The sequence below is a fragment of the Corythoichthys intestinalis genome, chromosome 3, assembly GCF_030265065.1.
Source record: "Corythoichthys intestinalis isolate RoL2023-P3 chromosome 3, ASM3026506v1, whole genome shotgun sequence".
In the NCBI taxonomy this organism is placed as follows: Eukaryota; Metazoa; Chordata; class Actinopteri; order Syngnathiformes; family Syngnathidae; genus Corythoichthys; species Corythoichthys intestinalis.
In genome coordinates, this window is record NC_080397.1 from 56,463,027 (window position 1) to 56,481,595 (window position 18,569).

Below are 18,569 nucleotides of genomic sequence, written 5' to 3' on the forward strand. Positions count from 1 at the left end.
AGCGCAAGTTGATTCGGTCTTCACATTTTTTCCTCCCGAGTTTTTGGTTTCCGGAAACGTATGAAGAAAACATCCTTCATGTGTCGTAATGTCTAGAGTCGTTCTACAAGTTCCAAAAATAGCAATGCGTGATCGGCATGTTCGTTTTTGAAAGATTACCAGAGAAAAGTAGCACAAATTACGTTGTGTCTATGCGAGGGTGGGTCTATAATGTCCCACATCGGCTTTACTCAGGCATGAAAATGGGTCAGGGGTTAAAAAGGTGAGAAAGGTGTGGAGGAAATATGTTCCGGCGTTCTGCCAAAATGTCCGCCGTCGGCAAAACGTCCTACATGTGGAGAATTTGACCATTTTAATTTTTCACATAAGGCTTAATATTCGAGTTAACGGGGGTTTAATTGGTTGAAGGAGTTGATTTCAACCACCATTGACTCGCGCTAGCTTAGCCACTCTGGAGCCCTGAAACTAACAAATAACTGTCAAACTGCACATAATTTGTTCAAATCATTTCCAACGACTAATTAAACCCCGGCTAACTCAAAGATTAGGCCTAATGTAAAAAATTCTGAACTTCCCCTTTAAAATAAAGACCATTGAATATGGCCCTTAAAATGTTGTCTATAAAAGTTTTAGAGCAATAAAACAAACAACACAAATGAATAAAATGAACAGGAATCCTTCAAAGTATTTCATAATGGGTCCAAATTATTTTTCGAACAGATCATGTGACTATAGAACCTTAGAGACAGCCGTTTGCATTGCTTAGCCAAAACTACAGCTGAGGAGGCAAGATGGATATTTAGAATGTCTTTAAACCTAAGCTTTCAAAACCCTCAACAACAACTGAGCTTGAACCGAGGATTGAGCACGAGCAGTATCAAAAAGTCCTGGCTGTCGTGTTACCTGTTGTGCTGTAATTCCAAGTGGTGCTTGAATTGGATGCTTATAGCGGTGGACAGTCTTTTTGAGCCAGCGCAAAGTTTGCAGCGCACGGAGATATTTTTGTTATCTTTACTGGACAAAAATGTGAAGTAATGGCTGTGTTTGCAGTGTGCAAATGCAGCCGTTTGTAGTATATCTCCTGCCTATTTCATTGCATCCTGGCGAGGTAGCAAGGCTATGTTGTTTTGGCCACAAACTCCCAGCGCTCACGCATCATGGTAATACACGAGACCCTTTTTGTTCCATCCCCGATTAAAAAATGTGACATGTGATGTCACTCCCATGACTACAGTATTCTTCATTCTACACACATTATGGGGCAATAACAAAATAGTAACGCACAGGCATCAAGGAAAGTAATTTTACTCAGATTACTGATTTAGAAAAATGAACGCGTTAGATTGTTCTTTACTGAAAGAAAGTAATCAAATTAGTTACGCATTACGATACCGCGTTATTGACAACACTGCTTTTATATTACCGTTAAATACACAAGCTTGACGCTACCTTAACGGGAGCTATTTTTTCACCGGACGCTCCGGCAGTGTTCAACGCAAGCTGCAACGAACGGCAGTAACTTTGTCATACCACAAAATATGAAAACGAAAACCATTACTCACTAAATTCAATATGCTGGCAAATGCATTCATCTAAAAAAAATTGGGAGTGATACTTTACCTCCTCCAGCGAATGTGAATTTGTGCTTAGTACAAGATCATCTGTCGCAATTAGCGATCTTTGACGCTCTTTTTTTTTTTTTCCTCCCCGCATACAAACTTGTCTCTCTCTCAGCGGCTGTGATTAACCTCAATGAAGTTGCTGTCCTAGCTAAGCCTTGCCTATCATTCGTCTTTGTAAGTTTTTAGTAACTTTGTGTATTGAATTTGAAAGGAAAATGTGTGTTTTGTTTTTGACGAACTTTTTCATGAAGCTAAACTGTTGAAGCTACTCACATGTGGAAAAATACGAGTGTACAACGTTTTAAATGTATTCATTTGGTATATTTCAGTTACCACGATTTGAGAGATCAATAAATTGAAGAATTTACGCTTTGCGTTTGGAGTGCTTGTTTTTGGGTTTGCTGGAATAGCGTCACTGACACACGCAGCATCAAACAGGGGAAGGGGTAAGCGCTGCCGCGCCAAGCTAATTCTGGCTGCATTTTCAACACATGAAAAATAACGAATACGTACTACTGTATGACGGAAAATTTTAGTGGTTTTGTAACCGCGACGTTTTCATGGCATGGTAATCCGTGAAGGTAACTGGCACATGCCTACAAACGACCCCCCCCCCCTTAAAAATTTTTCTCCTCGGATCTACACGATTCACGTAGGTCATCCTTTTTGACTTCAGAACGGCGAATTTCGCCGAAAGGTGAGAGATTTTCATGCCTGTTTACTTCCGCTTTACGATGCGACGTCATGGTCTAAAAATAGCCTGCGTGCGGTACGCCATTAGATTACTCAATACTGAAAAAAATAACGCCGTTATTAACAACACTGCCTGTAAATGCCCTGAAAATCAGGCAGAATGACTCTGAATGCTCTGGTTTCAAATGAACGAACGTTCCCAGTCTAAATGGATTGGGCGTCGAGCACCGTTAATGCAGCCTTAGAGTTAGCAGACAGTACCCAGATAGCAGACCGACGTTGAAAAGATGTTGGATCAACATTCCGCTGTTGATCTTATATCGTTGAATCAACGTCACTTTTGCACCCTCAATTAATGTTGTTTCAACGTTAAAATCCTTACAAAACCTAAACGTCATTTTGATCATTAATATTGGAACAACTCTGAATCAATGTTATGTTTTCGACCAAAACGCCCGCTCATCCATAATTCAATGACTTTTCAATCATATTTCCTGGTCAATCATAAATCAACTATTTGCCAACATTAGTTAATCAACTATAAAACGATATTAACCCAACCATCGCCTGACATACTATAGAACGACGTTGTTTCAGCGTCACTTGATGTCGAAAATTTTGATGTCAACCATACTGATGATTTTGATGGAAAATCAACGTTTGTTCAATGTCGGTCAGCTATCTGGGTATTATGGTAGAAGATTTTGGTAGCAACTTATTGGGTCCTTTTTATTTTATTTTTCTTAGACATTGACACCTTTTTAAAGCGACATCTCAGTATGCAGGAGCATATCGATAACCTTTTGGGATACAAAGTATCACGATATATCACCATTTCGATATTTTGTCACACCCCTATTATCAAGTAATCATTGGATGAATCTGAAAATGTTCACAAAAAGGAGTAACGGGAATTTGGACTTGCTCACCTGCTCCAATGACGCAAACATCAGCCCGCAGGACTTTGCCACTCTTGAGGACCACCTCCTTAAGCTGATGGAAGATAACACAAACACAAATTTCACCAGCGCTTTTTGCTATTTTCATGCTTGAATTCGTTAACTTGGCAAATAAAAAAATGATATAAATTCTACTTCAACAGTGCAACAATGAATCGATTTATCGATAACTAATCGAATGGCAAATCAATCGACAACTATTTTGATAACCAATTAATCGTTTAGGACCTTCTTCACCTTAAACTCATCGAAATTCTTGAAATTATAACATGTATACAACTTTTAAGTTTTAAATATCAGATTTCTTCATTATATTTGTGTTAAGTTAAAGTAGGACATGAACAAAATTCACATTGCCAATTTTCAGAAATCTTAATCTAAACTAATGTCTTAATAAGGCTGCAACAGCTAATTGATTAAATCGATTAATAAAGCGAATTTGATAATCGATTCCTGCCGGCAGCTATGAGCAGTCCCATTTTGTCCTTGTTTGTGTGTAATGTGAGGGTGCCCCCATGCCCTAGTAATTAGAACAAGAGAGAGAGAGTTCCCTGCTACACTCATGTTGGGCTACCAGCGTCAGATTTACATGCACAAGTGTTAACAACAAGCATAATAAAGTGCTTGTGTAGTATAATCCGTTTCCACCGATGTTTATTACCGTATTGGCCTGAATATAAGACAGCCCTGATTATAAGACGACCCCCTCCTTTTCAAGACTCAAGTTTGAAAAAAGACTTTTTGAACTCCAAATTAATTTTTATACAGAAAATAATTACAGTACATCTGAAACAAATGATTACAACAATATATTTCAGAGAAAAAGCATGTTATTTTTGCCTCATTCAAATCTTAATACAGTACTTCTCAAATAGTGGGGCGCGCCCCCCTGGGGGGGCGCAGAGCGATGCCAGGGGGGGCGCATGTGTCCTCGGGGAACATGCTTTTTTTTTTTTTTTTTTTTTTTTTTTTTGCCGGACTGGAATAAAGTGTACTTGCACATCCACTCAGTGGGTGGCAGTGGCGCTCTCATTTTCAGAGTGCGTGCAGTATTTTTGAACTAAGGAAGAGCACTCAGCACACAGAAAACAGATATGAAGAGCAGTGCGCCGCCGCCGTTTTCGAAAGCCGTTTTCCGACCGGACTGACTCACGCAGCGACCCACTGTCTTGTCCGGTTCTCACGTCGCCGCCCGAGAAGTGCCATTTTCGGCTTGGGATCGTCACGACGACCGCCCTCACCTACGGTTCTACCTCGGCCGCCGAGAATGCGCTTTTTTCGGGCCGTTTGCCTTTTAGCTTTGACTTTTAATACAGTGGGGTGATGAGGAAAGACTACTGTTTACTGTGTCTGAAAATAATTATAGCGGACTGCCAGAAGCCAAATCAATTAAGACGCCACTTAAAGACATTCGACCCCAATCTCATTGATAAGCCGCTTGATTGTTTTTCAGCGAAAACGTGCCGAATATTGCCAACAATAGTCCTGCTTTGTCAGTGTTATATCAGTAAACCAGTGAGCATTGTTAGCATGCTCATTGCATAATGACTCCACACCATTGCAAAGGAGGTAATACAGAGTGTGAGCAGCAAAAATAAAAACTGTCCTTCTGTCCAAGGACACTCTTTTTTTCCTTTATTCATTTTTGTTTTTTCGGTCAAATTTTTTGGCATATTGTCCTCATGAGTAAATGTTTCTAATCAATTTGAATTTGTTATTATTTACGTATTTTATTACATTTTATTTTTCTGTATCAAATGGTCAAAAATACCTTGAGTGTATTTTTACAGTTTGAATGTGACTTTTTTTTTTTTTTAATTCAGGCAAATTGATGCACGTCAAGTCTTCTCTGTTACAAACAAAACAATGTTAATAAAGCTATACTTTATTATAAGTTGATCTGTTCCTTGTTTTCTTTATTAGAAAAAAAGGACACAATGTTAGGCAGATGCGTATTTATAATAGTAATTTTATAGACGAATAATACTATTTACAGTGGCGGCGGAGAGTTTGGGGGGGCGCGAAACATTTACGTCTTGCTCGGGGGGGCGTAACAGAAAATAATTGAGAAGCACTGTCTTAATATCTGAACATTTAAATATGTAAACTAAAGTGCAATCACATTTGTAAATGAATGGCTTCTGGTTTTTGAAATGTAAATAAACCAATCTATTGTGATAGAACAACAAAACTGTAGTCTTGAAACAAGTCTGAATAAGGAAAAACAATGCAGTAACATAATGTAAACTGGTTAAACTTGAGAGTAGCTGAGAGCTGTCATGACAGAACATTACTCCTCAAGTTCAGCATTCGCTTCAATTGTATCTGGCGCCATCTAGCGGCGGGAATGGGTATAATGTCTAGACTCCGAATATAAGACGAATCCCACTTTTTTAGTCTTATTTCAATGCAAAAAAAACCCGTCTTGTTTTCCAGCCAATACGGTAATAAAGCGAATTTGATAAACGATTTCTGCCGGCAGCTATGAGCAGTCCCGTTTCGGTCCTTGTTTGTTTGTAATGTGAGGGTGTGCCCATGCCCCAGTAATTAGAACAAGAGAGAGAGAGTTCCCTGCTACACTCACGTTGGGCTACCAACGTCAGATTTACATACACAAGTACATAATAAAGTGCTTGTGTAGTAAAATCCGTTTCCACCGATGTTTATTATTTATTTATTCCACGGACAGCAGAGAGGTTTCCCCAGCTGCTGCAGTTATCTGAGTATGACGAGTCGTGTCATTGTACGCATGCGTACACCAAAACAAACCGCCCTGCACTCAGTTGTCTGTTCAGTTGGCTGACACAGACATGTGGTCTGCAGAGATAGTTAGCTCTGATAACCTCAAAAAAAAAAAATGTTCTGATGGGGCGTTTCAGAACGTTTTACCTGTCAATGTGCACTTTGGACTTATTTTTGTTCATTTATGTCAGGCTTCTTATTTATTTCCTTATATGTGGAAAAAAAGTCAATGTTTGCACGATCTTCAAAATATATTTCATTTCACGTTGCATAATATGTCAATTGTACCTATTTTTGTGAATGTATGTTACTCAGGGGCGTTACCGGGGGGGCAAGGGTTGGCGGTGGCCACCCACGGACACGCTCTGCCCACCCAAAGAAAAATGGATGTAGTTCTAACGGCAGTCTGGGCACCGCGTATGGTATCCCATTCATATAGAACTGATGTGTTATAAGTTTTAACCTTTGCATTGTTACTTCCCCTTTCACCTTAAAAAAAAATAATAAAAAATGAAATGAAATTATGGTTTTGTTCCTAGGGGGCGCTACACACATTTACGCATCCTTTGACTTTTTTATTTATTTATTTATTTATTTTTAATACATTTTATCAAAGTTTTCACCAGTGTTCACCTGGCTGTTGAGTTTGGAAGCATTCTGAGGGGGTCAAAGTAGGGCTCAAAGCATCGCCGGGACAAAGAATGACTGCTAGGGGGCGCTACATAGTCTATTTGGAATTTGTCTTTACATGGTATCAAATCTTGCACCTGTCTTGACCTGCCTGCCGATTTTGGTGGGTTTTGAAGCATTCTAAGAGGGTCGAATTAAGCTCAAAGGGGCTGCGGAACAAAGAATAACTATAATAATAATAATATAACCGAGAAACCACAACAGGTTACCTAAAAAAACATTGTCACCTACATGTCCATACTGTTCAGTTATGGATGTGTTCTAAGTCAAATAAAATCAAGTCAACTTTTATTTGTTTAGACCAGGGGTGTCCAAACTTTTTGCAAAGGGGACCAGTTTTGATGTGGTAAAAATGTGGGGGGCCGAGTGGCTGACGTCCTTTACGTAGAACAATATATTTAAGGTAATTTCAGCAAGCCATTCTATGTGTCACATTTGCTTTATAATTTTTTTGTATTAATAATTTCAACAATCTCACAACTAGTCTTTGTGGCATTCCCTTTTGACTCTTCGGCTCTTGCGAAATACTGCTGCTGTGAAGTTAAACTACCTTCAAGTTGTTTCAATTCTCGCCACATATCTTCCCTGTAATCTTGTCATCCATGTCAGCGTCTCTTGTTTGGTAATATCGCCTCACATTCAACTCTTTAAAAACAGCGACTGTCTCTTTGCAAATAAGGCAGACACAGTTGTTGCGTATTTTAGTGAAAAAATAGTCCAGTTTCCACCTATACTTGAAGCATTGGCTGTCGCAGTCAACTTTCTTGTTTTTGTTGATTGTCGCCATTTGAGGAAATTGGGAGCAAAGGGTCACACGGAGTAATGTTGCTTAGAGTGCTACTGCGTTTTAGTGGGTAAACGAGGGGCAGCATTTAGTGTGTAAGCTACTTCATATGCCGGTAGCAGTACTGCTGACAAATTTATTAAGTCTGTGTGCGGGCCAGATGTTATTGATTTTACGACAGAGTCTGGGGGCCGGATGAAAGTGTAAACTGTCATACAAGAGAGTGTGTTTTGAAATTGGATCTGGATCGTATTTAACCGTCGGATTAATAGATTATAAAAATAATCGTTTGTTGCAGCCCTACTTTGCTGGCAATATAGGAAAAATAAAAGCCAGATCAAAGAGAATGTTTCCTTTTTAAGCTCCTTCTAAAGCTGAGCATCGTCATGTCTCTCACTTTGTGAATACCTGTCCATGATGGCCAATCATCTCAGACACCTCATTCAGCATGTAGAACTTCACCCCGTTTGCCTCAAAGAGCTGCAGAAATACAAACGTCAAAGAAAATGAAGGAAGTGTTTTAAATAGCAGAAATTGAGCATGTATATACCTTCATGATGGCTTTCCCTACTTTTTCACCAAGGGCTTTTTTAAATGGAACTGACTCCACCCCAATGACAGAGACTGAGTGGGCCTTGTCAGTCAGAGCAGCAGCCACCTCCATGCCTGCGCAAAAGAGAAATATAAGTAGGCTTGAAAAAGACTCACTCTATTTGCAATAACCACCCCTAGCAAAAAGTATGGAATCAACAGCCTCGGACGAGTACTCACTCAGACATTTTATTATGTAGACCAAACTCAGATAAAAAGCTTGAAAAAATAAGGAATTAGTTCAAAAGTGCAACTCTTTAGCATCCAGAAACACTAAAAGAAATGAATAAAAAACATTGTGGTGTTCAGTAAATGTTACTTTTATAGAGCAAGTGCAGGGAAATAAATATAGAATCACTCCATTCTGAGGAAAAAAAATATGGAATCACTCCATTTTGAGTAGAAAATACAGACACACCCAGTCAATTTCCTTTCCTTAATTGGGCCCCAGCCTCAGATTAGATCTGCTCGTTAGTCAGCAGTTAAAAACTGTGCAGTTATCACACCTTGGACGCCTGCTGGACCAAATGGATTCCCAAGAATCATGGCTCCAACAAGAGAGATGTCTCTCGAAACCAAGGAGAGGATGATCAAACTTCTTGAAGAAGGTAACGCTACACGCATGGTTGCCAAAGATGTGGGCTGTTCACAGTCAGCTGTATCAAAAATCTGAACCAAGTACAAACAGCATGGCAAGGTTGTTAAAGTTAAGCATACTGGTAGACCGAGGAAGACATCCAAACGTCATGACAAACAACTTAAGGCCATATGTCTTGAAAACAGAAGATGTACAACAAGACGAACGAAGAAGAAATGGGAGGAAGCTGGAGTCAAGGTATGTGACAGAACTGTGCAAAATCACCTCAAGGAAATGGGATTTTCATACAGGAAAGCTAAAAGGAAACCAGGGTGCCTCACGGTTACCTTCTCACAGCAGGCCCTGCCATCCCTGCACCTTTTTTTAACGCACCACACACATCATACTCCACAGGAGAGCTCTGGCAAAGGAAGGTGGAACGGGCAGCTGGGCTAAATTTCCATGCTGCGGTCCCACTGCCCCAAGCCAAGCTCTCCTATTTTAATGCATACATTGCACTACCCTCCCCTCACAAGCCCATCACGGTGCTGGGTTATGGCTGCCAGCCGGGAACCTGGCAGCCACAGTAATAGGGTGGTGGGTGGGTCCCACACTTTTTTTTTCTATGGCAATGCTCCTGAGGCATGGCCTCCTCTCAGCCTGGGCTGCCGGCGGCGGAAGTGGGGGAAGGTCGGGGCTCCGGTCTCGCGTCGCCCCACTGCGGCTCCTCAGCGTTCTCCTGCCTCCGCCTTCCCCTCTCTTCTCTAACTGGGTATCCGCCCCGTGCTCCCCCGCGGATCGCTGGCTGGGTGGCGGTGTATCGGCTGGATTTTGCCTGCTACGGCAGGGGACCCTGCCCTGGGCTTGGTTGGCCGCTGGGGGCCCCGTGGCGTGCCGTGCCAGCTGGGGGGCTGCGGCGGCAGCTCGTGGCCCGGGTGGGCGGATGGCGGATGGGGTTGGGGATGCGTCCCTCTTGCCATCCCTGAAGGCTGGTAGATGGGCGCGCGGGTGGCCTGAGGGCCCATCCTGGATCCCGGGGGGGGGGGGGGGACGAGGGCTCCTTTGCCGGGCAGCGAGAGGAGGGATGGGCTGCGCTGCCCCCCGCTCCCTCCCCGGGCTGGCTGGGTGGGGGCCGTGGCCCTGTGTCAGCGCCCGCGTGTCGTCTCCGCTCGTCAGCGTGGCTGTTGCATGCCCGGTGTGGCTTGCGTGCGGCTGGATGTGATTGGGCGCGCTCGGGCAGGGGGTCCCGGTGCCGGGATTGGCGATGGGGGGGGGGGGGGGCATAGGGTCGGTCGCCAACGGGCTTACACTCACAAGGGATTCACACGATTACTGGGTTCTAGATCACAGAGATGATTTGTGTACACTCTACCCCTTTCTATCACTTAGCTTATAGACCCCCCCACCTCCTTTTCCCTCTTTCCCTGGTCAACAGGCCCCCCACATGGTGTCAACTGGAAATACATTTAGCTGACGATAGCACCAACATATTAGTAGTTAGTGTAGTTAGGCGTTCAATGTATTTCTTGTTGTTGTTTGTGTTTCTTTTCTTTCTTTTCTTCTGTTTCCCCATAACCCCGTCCTGTTCGCTGCTTTGTCATAGTAAACGAGGTATGTTGAATGATCACAATGGGAGTATGTCAGACTCTCAATGTGATACATTAAAACTGTTCAGACTATCCGGGCACTTAGACTTCCATTCACCGTGTCAAACAGCTGAACAGGACAGGTTTAAATTTAACAAAAAAAAAAAAAAAAGGAAATATGACAAAGCGTATGTAGCATTTGGCTTTGACTTTTAGAACAGTGGGAAATGAAAAAAGCCAGTCTGTTTACTTTGTCTAGAAATGTTTGCAGCGGACAGCAGGAATTATTTTTTTCTGCGAAAACGTGCCTAATATTGCCAACAATCCTCCCGCTTTGTCAGTGTTACATCAGTAAACCAGCGAGCACTGTCAACAAAGTGGTATACCAAGTTGCTCAGTGCAAAATAACCCCACACCATAGGAAAGGAGCTGATACTGCCTGCAGCAAAAATAAAAACTGTACCTCTGTCCAATGACATTTGTCGTTTTTGTTCTATTAATTTTTGTTTTTTCGTTCTAATTGTTTGGCATATTTTCCTTGTGAGTTAATGTTGCTAATCATTTTTTTAGTTTTCAGTATCAAACGGTCAAAAAATGTATCTTGAGTGTATTTGTACAGTATGGATGTGTTTTTTTTTTTTTTTTTTTACACCTTTGTAAGTTGACATATATGACTTTTTTCTTTAGTATTAAAAAGAACACAATGTTGTGCAGATGTGTACTTCTAATAAGAATTTCATATACAAATGATCCTACAGTATATTTACAGTAGCGGCAGAAAGTTTGGGGGTGGGGGGCGGAACGTTTACGTCTTCCTGGGGGGGGGGGGGGGGGGTATAACAGAAAATAATTGAGAAGCACTGGGCTAAGGAGAGGCAATCATGGGCTGTGAATGACTGGATAAAGGTTATTTTCAGTAATGTCAAGAATCTGCATTGGACAAGGTGATGATGCTGGAACTTTTGTTTGGTGCCGTTCCAGTGAGATTTACAAAGATGACTGCCTGAAGAAAACATCAAAATTCCCTCAGTCCTTGATGATATGGGGCTGCATGTCAGGCAAAGGCACTGGGGAGATGACTGTGGTTAAATCTTCAATAAATGCACAAGTTTACATTGAAATTTTAGACAGCTTTCTTATCCCTTCAATTGAAAATACAGTATGTTTGTCATTTTCAAAGATGACAATGCATCACGCCACAGAGTTAAAACACTTAAGGCATTCCTTGGAAAAAGACTCATCCAGTCAATGTCATGGCCTACAAACAGCCCAGATCTCAACACTATTGAAAACCTGTGGTGGACATTGAAAAAAACGGTCCACAGCAAGGCTCCGACCTGCAAGGATGATCTGGCAACTTCAATCAAAGGGAGTTAGCACCAAATTGATGAAGAATTCTGTTTGTCACTCATCAAGTCCATGCCTCAGAGACTGCAAGCTATCATAAAAGCCAGAGGTGGTGCAACTAGATACTAGAATGTATTGTTATTTCTTTGTTTGTTTCTCATGATTCCATATATTTTTCCTCAGATTGGGGTGATTCTCTATTTATTTCCCTGCACTTGCTCTATAATAGCTACATTTACTGACCACCACAATGTTTTTACTGTAATTCACTTCTTTTGGTGTTTCTGAATGCTAAATAGTTGCACTTTTGAACTAATTCATTATTTTTTCAAGCTTTTTATCCGAGTTTGTCCTACATAATAAAATGTCTGAGTGAGTGCTCGTCCGAGACTGGCGATTCCATACTTTTTGCTAGGGGTTGTAAGCATTGTAAATCAAAATGGACGTTCAATTTCTTACCAACAAAAGATGTTCCCACAATCACGGCGTTCTTGTTGTTGGCCAGCCTTGCTATGCTGTTAGCGTCCTCAGGCGTCCGGAGGTGAAACACATTCCTGACATCCCCTCCCTTGTAGTTCAGAGGTTTGGGTCTTCGAAACAGGAAATTGAAAACATTCGATCATTTTAAGCAAATGAGGAAAAGTTCCGAGGGATTGTTTTTTTTCCTAACTTGTTTCCTGTAGCAATAAAGAGTTTCCTGTATTCCATCCTCAAGCCTTCTTCAAAGGTGACCGACCGTGTCTTCACGTCTATTGCCACAACCTACAGACATCACCACAAGTATCAGCTTTGAGCAGTATCTAAACCTGTGAAGTGAATTCAGACATTTGTTTTGAAGGACATTAAACATGTTTTAAGACCATTTTAAAAAACGTGCAAACTTACGAACACAGTATTCAATTAAGAATAGTGTTCAAGTGCTTTTGTTTCTAAATTTTAAAAAATATATACAGTGGTACTTCGACATATGATCGCTTCGACACACAATCTTTTCGACATCTAACGTAAAATTTGACTCGCCATTTGTTTCTCCAACTGACGACATGCTCGAAATAGGACAATTTATGACAGCACCGCGGTTACTTTTTCCCGCAAGACCGACGCACAGTGGATTTTCTTGTGAGAGAAATCAACGCGGGTTCCAAGAAGGTTAGTGCAGGTGGTGAAAAAAGGAAAACGGTGAAGCTTCCCATTGAAACGAAGATGGCAATGATAGAAAAATATGAGCGTGTTGCGCGCATCCGTGAAGTGTAGAGGCATAGGTGGAGTTTTAATTTTGGGGCAGGTTGGGCACAACATGTTGATGAGCCCGAAACGCAGTGTCAGCAATAAAATTAACTTTTCAGAATATTTATAAGTTGACAATGAGCGTTTTATGTTTCCCATCATTCTTGAGGGGAATTCTAAATCAGGCTGCTTAGGCAATACTTTTCACCAAGATCGTCATCCATTGAATATGATACGCCCGCCGGTGTCGTGCCAATGTAGTTACCCCAGTCAAAAATTGTATCCCCTGGGAGGAGCCATATGGAGGTAGATTTGTGTTTTTACTATTCAATCCCAAAAAATGTCGCTTCAATTAAAAAAAATGTGTTTTATTTCAAAAACAAAATTGAAATTTAAAGAAACTTTTAAAAAAAAAAAAAAAAAAAAAAAAAACATGTGAAAGCTATTTTTCTTTGATTTAAAAAAAAAAAATTTTTTTTTTGCTTTTTTTTTTTTTTTTTGATTGAAGCAACTTTTTTGATTGAAGAAATGTTGATTTGTGTTGGGGCCACATTTTGGCTAGGACATTTTTGTCTTTTTTATTCAATCTAAAAATAAATTGCTTCAAAAAAATATAGATCCTCAAAATGAAAACCACTTTAATCAAAAAATTTAAAATTTCAATCATAGAAAAAGTTTTTGAATGCGAAAAAATATTTGAGATTGAAAATTTTGCATTTGAACACATAATTTTTCATTGAAAAAGTTTTCTTTGATTGAAGCAATCCTTTTTGTGTTTGGGCCATATTATGATTGTTTATGATATGCTTAAAAAATATAGATTTATATATAGTATATAGTATATAATATAGATAAATATAGATAGAAAAATCACTTCAATCAAAAGAAAATAGAAAAAGTTCTTGAATGCGAAAAATTATTTGGGATTGAAAAATTTGCATTTGAACACTTAATTTTTCATTGAAGAAGTTTTCTTTGATTGAAGCAACGTTGATTTGTGTTTGGACCACATTTTTGCTGGGACATTTTTGTCTTTATTATTCAATCTAAAAATAAATTGCTTCAAAAAAATATAGATTCTCAAAAAGAAAACCACTTCATTCAAAAAATGAAAAATTTCAATCATAGAAAAAGTTTTTGAATGCGAAAAAATATTTGAAATTGAAAATTTTGCATTTGAACACTTAATTTTTCATCGAAAAAGTTTTCTTTGATTGAAGCAATCCTTTTTGTGTTTGGGCCATATTATGATTAGGACATTTTTGTCTAAATCATTGAATCCCCCAAAAAGTTGTTTCAATCCCCCAAAAAATATTTTCAAGCATAGAAAAAAAAAAAATTTTATATATATTTTTTTTTCAATTTTGGGGGGGGATCTGGAAACTTGCTAGGCCACTCCAGTGGCCTAGCAAGTCTCCAGATCCCAACTCCATAGAAAATCTGTGGAGGGAGTTGAAAGTCCGTGTTGCCCAACGACAGCCCCAAAATATCACTGCTCTAGAGGAGATCTGCATGGAGGAATGGGCCAAAATACCAGCAACAGTGTGTGAAAAGCTTGTGAAGAGTTACAGAAAACGTTTGGCCGCCGTTAATGCCAACAAAGGGTACATAACAAAGTATTGAGATGAACTTTTAGTATTGACCAAATACTTATTTTCCACCATGATTTGCAAATAATCAAATTTGACTCAATTCAAATCAAACAATGTGATTTTCTGTTTTTTTTCCCCCCACATTCTGTCTCTCGTGGTTGAGGTTTACCCATGTTGACAATTACAAGCCTCTCTAATATTTTCAAGTGGGAAAACTTTCACAATAAGTGGTTGACTAAGTACTTATTTGCCCCACTGTACCTTCTGCCATCTAGTGGACGAGCATGTAATTGTTCTGCATAACATAATGCATTTTATGTATTAAATGATTCATAATCTTTCAACCAATAAAGTTAAATTTGTCTGGAATCACTATTTTGAACATCTAATTGTGAGCTCGCCACCTCTCACCTCTTTTTCTGTGAGCAATTCAATGTCGTGGTCCTGCAGGAAGTCCATGGAGCGCAACCTCAGCTGTTCCGCTGTGCTGTCTAGGGACTGAGGTTAGTGCATTAGTGCTGAATGCATCCATCAAATAAAAAGGAGGAACTTCTCTCCCACAATTTAGGAATCCAACAACAACAATCTGGGAATTTTATCAAGGCCATCATATCTATAATTGTATCGACTATAATTCCTCCTAACCAAAACAATGTTCATCTGTGCAATTTTTACATGAGCTCGTGTCTCTTTTCATTGGATCATACTGTTTATGACTCTGGTTGGATGGCCTGGGTGTGTGTACAAACCTTACTCAGTTTAGGCCTGTCATAGGGAGGATGTCTGTCCATGGTGCATATGACGATACGGTCAGTGAAACCCTCTTGCCTCAACGTCTCCGCACACACTAGACCTGCTGGACCTGCACACACGTTGACCAACACTGATGTAATTCCTTGGATTGCAATATGTCAATCAAATGCATATGCTTTTTGTGATCTTAGTAACTCATCCAATTTCATTTACTACACACAAAGTGAAATATTTCATGTTTAAGTGACGACATCATAAGATTTTAGTGCTGCAACGATTAATCGATTAACTCGAGTATTCGATTAGGAAAAAATATTCGAATTAAGTTATGTTGCTTGGAATATTCGTTTAATTAAAGTGGCGTTGTAATGGTTTATTTTGAAAGTGTTTGCATTTTGTTTTATTGATTAAGGTGGACACACTGCCCTCTAGTCTGCCTCATTTCACATGGCTGAATCCAACTGCTCCCTGTTCAGACCAACGTAAGCTAAGTTTTTGTTGGAGTTGTTCCGATCATGTTTTTTTTTCGCTCCCAACCCAATCCCGATCGTTTTAGTTTGAGTATCTGCCGATCCCGATATTTCCGGATCCGATTGCTTTTTTTTGCTCCCGATTCAATTCCAATCATTCCCCATAATGTTTCCCGATCATATACATTTTGGCAATGCATTAAGAAAAAAAATGAATAAAACTCGGACGAATATATACATTCAACATACAGTACATAAGTACTGTATTTGTTTATTATGACAATTAAATCCTTAATATGGCATTTACAGTATTAAAATTATTTCTGTGAGGGATCCATGGATAGAAAGACTTGTAATTCTTGGACAAATGTGAATTTGTATATTGTGACTAAATATTGCCATCTAGTGTATATGTTGAGCTTTCAGTAAATGATACTGTAGCCATGCCCAAATGCATGATGGGAAGTGCAACCATGACTGTGCGTAGTGCTACCAATTGATATATCTTCTCTGCGTTGGGAAATAACATAGGGTGTTAAGAAAAAGATCAATTACTACCTTGCCTCCCCACAATGCTCCACACGATATTTCTAATCGTAGGGAGAGGGATCGTAAGGCCTTAGCCAATTAAAAAAAGGTTCCAAAGGCTTCCAAATTTCACTCTACTCATTTTACGCTGCCTTTTAGCTCTCTATATAGGTAAAACGGCGCCATTAGAGATTGAGCGCGACAATGCGTGAGTGGGTCGTGCAGCGCATGCATTAATTGCGTTAAATATTTTAACGTGATACATTTTTTTTAAAATTAATTATCGGGATAAATTTGATAACCCTACCTTAAGCCAAAACTAAAGACTCTGGATGAGTGTAACATATTATGTCTGTAACGTTAAATACAATTAGAAAACGATTAAATTTTTCTGTGTATCATATTACCTCTGTAAAGCCCTTTGAGACAACCTTGTTGTGATATAGGGCTATAGACCCTACCCACGTGACGTCACAACTCCTTCCTCCTGACTGGTGCCGCCCAATTGTCCGTCAACACATCATGTTTCCCTGTTACGGCTACGTACATTCCTCCTATTTACGACGTGTTTTTCTGCTCGTTAACATTAATAATCAAAATGGTGAAGGCGTGTGTGGGCTTTTAATGTTTATATGGTTTAGCGATAGCACTCTCACTACACACATACAGTGCTGCTCGAAAGTTTGTGAACCCCACAGCGATGGTCAGATTTTTTGTAAAAAAAACTAAAATAACCTTATTAAATGTTAAGTTATACCCAAATCCACAATACTGACATTCCAAATAATGGACTGAAACAAAAGAAATAGTTATATTGTCATTCTTTATTTGACAAAAGTGGTTGATTTAAGAAAAACTCAGATATCATGTGTGCAAAAGTATGTGAACCCCTTCAGTTAATAGGATATTGCGCCTCCTTTTGCAGAGATTACCTCAACCAAACGGTTTCTGTAGTGACTAATCAGCCTCTCACATCTACTTTGGGGGATTTTTGCCCATTCTTCCTTGCAGAACGCAGTCAGTTGAGAGAGGTTTGATGGGCGTCTGGTATGAACTGCTCGCTTCAGGTCCCGCCACAGCATTTCAATGGGATTTAGGTCAGGACTTTGACTGGGCCAGTCCAGAACACGAATCTTCTTCTTTTTCAGCCATTCCTTGGTTGTATTGCTGGAATGCTTTGGATCATTATCATGTTGCATGATCCACCTTCTGCCAAGCTTTAACTTCAAAACAGATGGCGTCAGGTTATGTTCTAGGATTTGACAATATTCCTCAGAATTCATGATTCCCTGGACTATGTGGAGTTGTCCAGGTCCTGAGGATGAAAAGCAAGCCCACATCTTGACATTCCCACCTCCATGCTTCACTGTTGGGAGAAGGTTCTTTTGGTGGTATGCAGTGTTGACTTTTCGCCAGACATGGCGGTTTTGGTTGTGACCAAACAGTTCAATTTTGCACCTACATCAGTTGATGAAAACTCTTTTTAATTTAGTCTCGACAACACAACTGTTAAAAAAACCAAAAAAAACTACTGAATTGATTGATTAGGAAATCAGGTTGAAATAATAGAAAATTCCAAAATGTTGAGGGGGTTCACAAACTTTTGAGCAGCACTGTACGTGTATGTTGTCGGTGATTAGCCTAGCAATGATCTTAATTGTGGTTGTCAGCCCAAAACCCTCTAAATATATATTAAATGCATCTTACCAGATATAAAATGACTACTACATAATCTGTGGTAATCGTTTGGAGCCCAGTTTTCTCGTCGAATTGCAGCAGCCCATCTCGCTCTCTTCTCTCCGGGTCTCTCGGAATCCGGTAGAACTTCCAAGTCTCTCCGTCTTCTCCGTTACTGCAACCGACCGCCACACACGCCTTCACCATTTTGATTATTAATGTTAACGAACAGAAAAACACGTCGTAAATAGGAGGAATGTACGTAGCCGTAACAGGTAAACATGATGTGTTGACGGACAATTGGGCGGCACCAGTCAGGAGGAAGGAGTTGTGACGTCACGTGGGTAGGGTCTATACAAATAAAATTGAATTGAATCAAAATCCCTCAAAAAGACAAAAAGGCATCTATCTGCCATCATCTTGACATGGGAGGACAACATGTTCACGAAGGCAGATGTGGAACCAAGCCTGTGCCACCACAATGACCGGGTGTTTATGTAGCTATACCCCTGTATTGCCGCTGGTGTTATGGAATGTACTGTATGTATTCCTCCAGCCATGACCGGTAGTTCTCCTTTTTTATTGTACAAAAAATCCCTGCACGTGACCTGTGCATCGTTTCATACCCCTGCTATGTTGTATGATATATGCGTGTCTACTTGTAACTTGCTCTGTAATTTCTGAAGAGATTGAAGTGGCGGCACGGAACAAAGTCTGCAGCGTCCCGATGC

General features: G+C 40.2%; 1 protein-coding gene across 1 annotated transcript in view; it reads right to left on the reverse strand.

Moving 5' to 3' along the window:
• Positions 1-18,569, reverse strand: part of LOC130913774 (apoptosis-inducing factor 3-like) — a 92,830-nt gene that overhangs the window by 15,451 nt on the left and 58,810 nt on the right. Inside the window, exons 8-14 of the mRNA XM_057832619.1 lie at positions 15,160-15,272; positions 14,822-14,908; positions 12,262-12,353; positions 12,051-12,181; positions 8,041-8,156; positions 7,899-7,970; positions 3,245-3,308 (exon numbers count right to left, since the gene is read on the reverse strand). Coding sequence (XP_057688602.1) covers positions 3,245-3,308; positions 7,899-7,970; positions 8,041-8,156; positions 12,051-12,181; positions 12,262-12,353; positions 14,822-14,908; positions 15,160-15,272 — 675 coding nt within the window. The remainder of the gene's footprint in view (positions 1-3,244; positions 3,309-7,898; positions 7,971-8,040; positions 8,157-12,050; positions 12,182-12,261; positions 12,354-14,821; positions 14,909-15,159; positions 15,273-18,569) is intronic.